At 46.8% G+C, this 9,429-nt stretch overlaps 1 protein-coding gene across 1 annotated transcript; it reads right to left on the reverse strand.

Moving 5' to 3' along the window:
- Positions 1-6,575: 6,575 nt before the first annotated feature.
- LOC125968134 (janus kinase and microtubule-interacting protein 3-like) lies at positions 6,576-8,886 on the reverse strand (the record flags this gene model as incomplete). Its single annotated transcript, XM_068649839.1, has 11 exons — positions 8,816-8,886; positions 8,575-8,679; positions 8,120-8,430; positions 7,842-7,904; positions 7,657-7,755; positions 7,465-7,563; positions 7,330-7,369; positions 7,144-7,209; positions 7,014-7,082; positions 6,860-6,937; positions 6,576-6,803 (listed from the first exon to the last, which is right to left on the reverse strand). Coding segments are annotated over exons 7-11 (474 nt in total), but the record flags the coding sequence as incomplete, so codon positions are not given.
- Positions 8,887-9,429: the final 543 nt, after the last annotated feature.

The following is a 9,429-nucleotide window of genomic DNA, read 5'->3' on the forward strand; positions in this document are numbered from 1 at the left end:
ATGGTGTTGTTCAGTGCGGCATGGTGTTGTTCAGTGCGGCATGGTGTTGTTCAGTGCGGCATAATGTTGTTCAGTGCGCCATAATGTTGTTCAGTGCGGCATGGTGTTGTTCAGTGCGGGATGGTGTTGTTCAGTGCAGGATGGTGTTGTTCAGTGAGGCATGGTGTTGTTCAATGCGGGATCGTGTTGTTCAGTGCGGCATGGTGTTGTTCAGTGCGGCATGGTGTTGTTCAGTGCGGCATGGTGTTGTTCAGTGCGGCATGGTGTTGTTCAGTGCGGCATAATGTTGTTCAGTGCGGCATAATGTTGTTCAGTGCGGCATAATGTTGTTCAGTGCGGCATAATGTTGTTCAGTGCGGCATAATGTTGTTCAGTGCGGCATAATGTTGTTCAGTGCGGCATAATGTTGTTCAGTGCGGGATGGTGTTGTTCATTGCGGCATGGTGTTGTTCAGTGCGGCATGGTGTTGTTCAGTGCGGCATGGTGTTGTTCAGTGCGGGATGGTGTTGTTCAGTGCAGGATGGTGTTGTTCAGTGCGGCATGGTGTTGTTCAATGCGGCATGGTGTTGTTCAGTTCGGGATGGTGTTGTTCAGTGCGGCATGGTGTTGTTCAGTGCGGCATAATGTTTTTCAGTGCGGCATGTTGTTGTTCAGTGCGGCATGGTGTTGTTCAGTGCAGCATAATGTTGTTCAGTGCGGCATGGTGTTGTTCAGTGCGGAATGGTGTTGTTCAGTGCGGCATGGTGTTGTTCAGTGCGGCATGGTGTTGTTCAGTGCGGCATGGTGTTGTTCAGTGCGGCATGGTGTTGTTCAGTGCGGCATGGTGTTGTTCAGTGCGGGATGGTGTTCAATGCGGGATCGTGTTGTTCAGTGCGGCATGGTGTTGTTCAGTGCGGCATGGTGTTGTTCAGTGCGGCATGGTGTTGTTTAGTGCGGCATGGTGTTGTTCATTTCGGCATAATGTTGTTCAGTGCGGCATAATGTTGTTTAGTGCGGCATGGTGTTGTTCAGTGCGGGATGGTGTTGTTCAGTGCGTTATAATGTTGTTCAGTGCGGCATGGTGTTGTTCAGTGCGGCATGGTGTTGTTCAGTGCGGCATGGTGTTGTTCAGTGCGGCATAATGTTGTTCAGTGCGGCATAATGTTGTTCAGTGCGGGATGGTGTTGTTCAGTGCGGGATGGTGTTGTTCAGTGCGGCATGGTGTTCAATGCGGAATGGTGTTGTTCAGTGCAGGATGGTGTTGTTCAGTGCGGCATGGTGTTGTTCAGTGCGGCATAATGTTGTTCAGTGCGGCATGGTGTTGTTCAGTGCGGCATGGTGTTGTTCAGTGCGGCATGGTGTTGTTCAGTGCGGCATGGTGTTGTTCAGTGCGGCATGGTGTTGTTCAGTGCGGCATGGTGTTGTTCAGTGCGGCATGGTGTTGTTCAGTGCGGCATGGTGTTGTTCAGTGCGGCATAATGTTCAGTGCGGCATAATGTTGTTCAGTGCGGCATAATGTTGTTCAGTGCGGCATGGTGTTGTTCAGTGCGGGATGGTGTTGTTCAGTGCGGGATGGTGTTGTTCAGTGCAGGATGGTGTTGTTCAGTGCGGCATGGTGTCTTTCAGTGCGGCATGGTGTCTTTCAGTGCGGCATGGTGTCGTTCAGTGCGGCATGGTGTCTTTCAGTGCGGCATGGTGTCGTTCAGTGAGGCATGGTGTTGTTCAGTGCGGCATGGTGTTGTTTAGTGCGGCATGGTGTTGTTCAGTGCGGGATGGTGTTGTTCAGTGTGGCATGGTGTTCAGTGCGGCATGGTGTTGTTCAGTGCGGTATCGTGTTGTTCAGTGCGGTATCGTGTTTCTCAGTGCGGTATCGTGTTGTTCAGTGCAGTATCGTTGTGTTGTTCGTATTGTGTTGTGTTGTTCGTAATGTGTTGTGTTGTTCGTATTGTGTTGTGTTGTTCGTATTGTGTTGTGTTGTTCGTATTGTGTTGTGTTGTTCATATTGTGTTGTTCATATTGTGTTGAGTTGTTCGTATTGTGTTGTGTTGTTCGTATTGTGTTGCCTTTAACACTTAGCCTCTAACACTTAGCCTCTAACACTTAGCCTCTAACACTTAGCCTCTAGCATCTAGAAGGTAAATAAATAGGAAGGAAGGACTCACCGGTGACGTCTTCGCCCACGTCCAAGCGTTGTACTTTGTATTTTCATCCTTCTGACAGTGGAAAACATAGCCAACAAACACCGTGGAACCTAAACGAATGAAAGAAAACTATCATTTGGCCACAACCAACATTCACAGATACAACACAATGTGACGTGCGGGGTTGAGGTTAAAGGTTGAGTGAAGGGCCCTCGTTTTAAACTACTTTTTTGAAAAGGATTGGGAACAAGTAAGACGTATTTAATTTATTTAATGGGAAGTAGTAAGAGCTATTGAATTTAATCTATGTATTATATTCTATTGTATTGTATTCTGTTGTATTCTTTTGGATTGTATTCACACTAACCCCACTAAAACTTCAGCCCACAAAAACTCGCCTCTGGCGCCTAGCCTCTGGCACTTAGCCTCTAACACTTAGCCTTTAACACTTAGCCTTTAACACTTAGCCTTTAACACTTAGCCTTTAACACTTAGCCTTTAACACTTAGCCTAGAAGGTGAATAAATAGGGTTAAAGGTTGAGTGAAGGGCCCTCGTTTTAAACTACTGTTTTGAAAAGGAGTGGGAACAAGTAAGACGTATTTAATTTATTTAATGGGAAGTAGTAAGACTTATTAAATTTATTTAATCTACTTTTCTTCCCAGGCAAAATTTGATGTGCTGCAATTCCAAATTTCCAAAGTGAATGAAGGAATGAAGTCCTTTAAATTATGATTTTGTATAAATACTAGGCATTAACACAAAATCAACGGCACAAAATGGGCAGACTTTACTTGTTTGAAAAGGACTGGTTACAAGACAGACTTTTTTAATTTATTTAATGGGAAGAAGACTTAGTTTAATTGATCTATTTTTGTTCCCTGGCAAAATTCGATTTGCTGCAATTCCAAATTTCCAAAGTGAATGAAGGCAAGAAGTCGTTTAAATTATGATTTTGTTTAAATACTAGGCATGGACACAAAATCTACGGCACAAAATGGGCAGACTTTACTTGTTTGAAGAGGACTGGTTACAAGACAGACTTTTCTGATTTATTTATTGGGAAGAAGACTTATTTAGTTTATTTAATCTATTTTTGTTCCCTGGCAAAATTGGATTTGCTGAAACTGTATTTTGCCAAATCTTGCCTTGAGACCTGATAGGAAGTATTAAACGCTTAGTTAAATCAATACAAGTTGGTAGTAAGAGCGAGTAATGTTGGTTGAACCGATGAATGAAGGTTGAAAGCAATTTAAATTATGACTTTGTATAAATACTAGATATTAACAGAACATCTACTGCGCGAAATGGGCAGAGTTTACTTGTTTGAGAAGGAGTGGCTTATTCAAAACTAAGATTTATTTAATCTGTTTGTTCCCAGGCAAAATTGGATGTGATGCAATTCCAAATTTCACCACATGACGGTGCCCAATTTCGACTTCATAGGACATATTAAACACTTAGCTTGTTATTATGTTCAAGGTAATCAGATTTGTTTATTATTCTAATGGCCTCTTCAAAACTATTCTGGATTACTACTTTGGATCTATTCTACATTACGTGGCAACAACATACTCTGTAACAGATTAGGCAGTATAATCATATATGTTAATTTGAGAGTGCCCACACTCAATCTACTTATCGTGATGTGTTAAATCAATTACTGTTAGACATTATTTGTCTGATAATCTACCAAATCTTTGAATTGAAGAATTTGTGATTTAATTAATAGCTTGTTCAGGGTAATCAGACTTGTATATAATTCTAATGGCCTTCTTTTGAAAACTATTCTGAATTACAACTTTGGATCTTATATTACTTTGCAACAATCTACTCGGTGACAGATTAGGCAGTATAATCACATATGTTAACTTCAGTGCCCACACTGTATTTATTTATGGTTATTTGTTAAATCAAGTACTGTTAGACATGAAATAGGAAGTGTTTAACATAAATGTTATGGCTACTCACCATTGTAGCTCGCTCCTGGTCAATGATATGAGCCTCTTCTTGCAGTGGAAAACTTGCAGCCAACAAACACCGTGGAACCTACAGGAATGAAATTAAACATTAACATTTCGCCTGGACCAACATTCACACGTACAACGCAACGCGGCTACACTTCTGCTATTACAAACGTAAATCTCCTTAAACACAACGAGTGTTACTTACCGTGTACGCTCTAGGCAAAATTGGATGTGATGCAATTCCAAATCTATCTGAAACGGCAGTTAAAAGTAGAGTTACATCAAGTTTTCTTTTTTAATCAACACAATCATTTACAACCGTTGACCAGAAAGAATCGTCGAAATTCGACGTCCCCCACAAACGCCACGCTCACTCGCTTTTCAGGGCAACAAAAGTACTTCTTTTTAAAAACGATGAGTTGTACTTACCGTGTACGCTCTGGACGGTCCAGTTGCAAGCAGAAAATAAAAATATTTCTCTTGTTAGTCGTATGTTACCATCCGCTGTGTCTTTGTCAACATCGCCGCCATTTTCCTACTTCCTGCTGCGAGCCACGCCCACGGATTTAAATTTGGGCGGAAGCTCTTTCCATTGGCGTCGTTTTCGCGTATAGCAAATCCGATTGGTTGGGAAGGGGGCACGGTTATGCAGCCGAGGGGTCCTGTGATCGGTGGGATGTAAAGTAGGCGTCGACGTCACGTCCGCGTCACGTGACCACGACGTGGCAGACGTCATATAGCAACCGCTGTTTTGTTTAGTAGACTTACAGTTGTTATGCATTGACATAATGGCGCACACACCAAATAGATTTAAATAAATTAAATAATTCTTCTGCCCACTCTCTTTTAAACAAGTTAACTCTCCCCGCGGATTTGAATTCCGGCGAAAGTTACGCCCATCGACGTCACGTATGTCACGTGACCACGACGTGGCAGATGTCATATAGCAACCGCTGTTTTGTTTAGTAGATTTACAGTTGTTATGCATTGGCATAATGGTGTGCACTCAAAATAGATTTAAATAAATTAAATATTTCTTCTGCCCACTCCCTTTTAAACAAGTTAACTCTGCCCACGTCCATTGACGTCTTGTCTGCGTCACGTGACCACGACGTAGTGACGTCATATAGTAACCGCTGTTTTGATCAGTAGACTTAGTTATTATGCGTTGACATAATGGCGCACTGGTTAGCATGGCCACCTCTTAAGCATGATGTTGCGGGTTCGACGCCTGATCAATGTTAGCATGGAGTGAGCTGAAGCGCATGGCGCTGAAGATTTGAATCTTTGAAATGCGCTGAGGTCTGACATATCAGGCAGAATGGTTTGCCATCACGTTCAACAAAAAATAGAAACTTTCCCACTCTGATTAAAACGTCCTGTGTTCATCTACGTATTTTCGTTTTGCTGTGCATCTTTTCCCTGCCATTTCGAGAGCCCAATTGACACTCATAGTTTAAAGAAATGTGTTTGCCCATCCTACTTTGTGGAATTTCACCACATGCGCTTTTGACCAAAATACCAAATTGAACTCAAGTGAAGCCAACACGCACAACCCCCCACACACACACAAATGTTGATATGAACATAAAAGAGCCGCATGCGGTTCGGGAGTTGCGGCTTGGCCAAACCTGTACTATACAACTTTATTTGTATAAAATTTTCACAACAGCTGTCACACAAACAAAGCGGGAAAAACCGAAGACGTGCGTGTTCCGCCCACGCTGGATTTATTTGCACCTTTGAAAAGACACCGTATTGCCGCAGATGTGGCAAAGAGTACTTTTGGGCATCTGAGACGGAAGGATGTCCAAAGCATCACGTCACCTGCTCTGGTAGGCATGGTGGTGGGACGTTGAGGTCAACCGCTTTGGGGTTGGCTGAATCTTTGATCGCAGGATGCCACACACTTGAAGACAGAAGCAGAAAAGCAGAGCTAAATGCAAAATGTACTCACCGGTGACTCCAATTTTTTTCCCCCCTGAAGAAACAGCTGGACGGGTGGCCCCGGCTGGCCAGTGGGACTCTTGTTATTCTGACCCTTTTTAGTGCGCGTTTGGGGCAACAACCGTTTTTTGTGGCGCTCTCTTCTGGTTCAAAAGTGCCCTGCATGTGAATTTGCTTTTCCTGCCTTCTGATTGGATGAGCGCCGGTGTGACGCGGTGCCTCTGTCACCGTGGCGGGGGGTATACGTTGGCATCGGAGCGTCTGCCAACGTCTGAGACCGGCTGGCAGTGTATCGGAGGTGTCGAGTGCGGTGCCGCTGGAGCTCACTCACCAGCTGGTGTTAGGGCCACAGAATGAAGGCCAAGGAGAAGAATAGAAAGAGAAACAGAAACTTCTCCTCCAATTGTTTGATTTGTCTCTTCTGAGCTTCGATGAATTCTTTCAGCTCTTTGTTCCTCTAGGACGGACAAATGGAAAGTGGCATTCAAAAGCCAGTAAGCGTGCAAGTAAGTGCCGGGCTGGCTTTGGGCCCTTACCTGTTGCGCGCTGTGCAGCAGATCCATTCTCTCTTGGAGGATGCAAGCGTCGCGCTCCCTCAACTCGCACATCAGGGCTCGCTTCCATTGGTCCACGGCGCTCCTAAGCTCTTCTCTCTGATCCGCCGTCAGCACGTCATTCACGCCAGCGTGGCTGGCTTTTTCGCCGTCCGTGGCGGGGCAGTCCCGCTGCGGTAGCGCCTCGTACAACATGGCCTCCAGCTCCAGGATCCTCTGGGCCGCAATCCTCGTCCATCAGTGGTCCGGCGGGAGATTTGAGGGCGGCTTACCTTATGAGCCTGGTCCATGGAACACTTCCTGAAGTCCAACTCTTCATCCAGGTAGCCCTTCTGCTTGCAGAACATATCCTAGCACAGCTCAAGGTCAGAATTGTTGGGGCACATTGCCGGAGTTCCCCTTGGCTGATGTCGCGTGTCTGTCTACCTTCTCACTTTCAATGTCCAACATCTTCTGTTGAAGTGCTGACTTGGTCACTTTGATGTATTCTAACCACTGAGGAAAGGCTGCTGTCACATAAGCAGAATGCAAGACCGTGCGTGGACGTGCGCGTTACCTTCTCGGCTAGGGTGAGAAGGGTCCTGGCGTGAATCACGACCACCTGCTCCTCGTTGGTGAGATTCTGCAAGAGCCCAAAGGCACAGCGTCAACAAGCTTCTTTCAGCGCAAAGCCTTCCAAAAGTCACATTTGAGCCGCCGAGTCTCGTGGAGTGCAAACATAAGGAGTTCGACATACACTTACGGCGTTATAGCCCAGGATGTCCAGCTTCTTCATCAGATCACTGATGACGATGTCCGGGGGAAAGGCGCAAGGAGCAATGTAAGGTGTTCTGGGACCTCGGGTTAAGGTTAGGGTTGCGAGGGACGCCTTACGTACGCTCACGCCCTCGGCCTCGCAGTAGATCTGCAAAGGGCTGAGGCCGTCTGGGAAACGGACTTGCAGAAACTTCAAGACGGGGGAGCGCCACTCCCTCTCCTGAAAGGCAGAGGCATGCATCCGTCCGTCCGTCCGTCCGTCCGTCCGTCCGTCACATCTCTGGCCTCAACACGCTTGTGCGAGTCTTCCCACCTCCAGCTCCAGGATGCGGAACTCAAGCAGTTCGTTTTGGTCTCGGATATCCTGGATGTGCTCTTTCAGACGCGCTTCTTCCGCCTCCATCCGCCTGACCTGAAAAGACAGTCAGACCTCATCTGCGGGGCTTCCCGACGGGTGTGACGCCAAGCGACTCCGCCCAGCGCCTTTCTTTCCGTCACCTTTTCGGCCAACTGCTGATTGCTCTGACGCAGCAGCTGCTTCTCCTCCACCCACTTGACATTCTAGAAGAGACAAACGCGTGGACAGCTTTGGAATGTTGTGTCATTTTCATCCACAAATTCTTTGGTTGACTGGAAAATGACATTTGCTTTTCTCCGCATTTTCCCAGCCACGTTCGGGGGGGGGGGGGGGTTGGTCCAGTAATGCCAGACGGATGAGTGACTGAAGAATGTAGCTATTTTGTCTGAGAAAAAGGTGTGCTCATTGATGAGCTTACCTGTCCTTGTTGCTTCAGCGCTGACTCCAGATCTGCTACTCTGCTTTGATAGTGACCCATTTCTACCATCAGCTTTTCTCTGGTCTGAAAGGAGGAGGAGGGAGGCTCCTCCTCCTCCTTTCAGACCAGAGAACACCCGAGGCTGGGTGAGAACGGGGAGGCTGCGACCCGGCCGGGGGTTGCGGGAAGGGGCGCCACCTTGATCTCCTTCTCGGCGTCGTAGTCCCCTTCGCTGGTCTGGGCTAGCAGAGCGTAGGCTCGTTGCAGCGCTTGATATTCTTGCGTCAGCTGGCGGTAGCGAAGCTCCGCCTCTTCATGCACACACCAATGCAACACAGCACTAGTACCAGAATCAGTCAGACCGGCGACAAAGCACCCGCGACGCAAAGACGAGTCCGATTCCAGGCTGAAGAGGAATGTTTGGTGCCAATACGCTGGCAGAAATGGCGGGCTACCTCTTCGGGTTCCGTGTCGGGTGTTCTGTCGGTGTGAAAAGACAAGGACGATCCGTCCGGGTCCACCAACACGTCTTCGTCGTAGCCGTAAAATGTTTCGATGACCTGCGGGCGCGGAAGCAAACATCTCTCTGAACAAACTGAAGCGACACCTCACGATGAATCGACGAGAGGAACGATAGCGAGAAAAAGGCCATTTCATCTTGCGCAACACCAAGCAGCCGCAAACAAACAGACTCACCTTGCAGGACCTCACGCTTTGTTCCTCCTCAGAGATTCTCGACGTCGGTATCGTAGCAGCAAATCTCTCTCCTGTCGACACAAATAATCCGCCTTTGAGATTCTTTGGATGCAAAGGGAACGAACGGCTCCGGCGCAGAAACAAACGCGACTCACAATGACATTTCTGACATGAGCTCCTGTCTCCAGAGCCTGAAAAACACGTCACCGGCGATGATTGGAGGGACGCTCGTCTTTTCCAAAAGTGACAACTACAGGGTGTGTCAGGGTTTTCCAGATTATCTTTATCGTATCATTGTGTTGCTTTGACTTTGACTGCGACCTGTAATAAATAATATTATTTATCCCTTATTTATCCCTATCGCTTATCCCTTCCTACACAAAGTCGTAAAACACCCCTTGCTATGTTTTGACTAGAGGTCAAGGGCTTCCTCTATTCAATCCACTCTTACACCCACCCTGTTTCTCTTAATTAAAATGCTCGTGCAGGAGCCGAGAGTCAGACTTCATTCGTACAACGGATGGACTCTCCACCTGCAGGTGTCCAAAAGAACTTACTTGTCTCCCGTGTGGTTCTTGCAAAATAAGTTGGAGCGAGCGCAACTCTAACAGGGT

The sequence above is a fragment of the Syngnathus scovelli genome, unplaced genomic scaffold, assembly GCF_024217435.2.
Source record: "Syngnathus scovelli strain Florida unplaced genomic scaffold, RoL_Ssco_1.2 HiC_scaffold_45, whole genome shotgun sequence".
Lineage (NCBI taxonomy): Eukaryota > Metazoa > Chordata > Actinopteri > Syngnathiformes > Syngnathidae > Syngnathus > Syngnathus scovelli.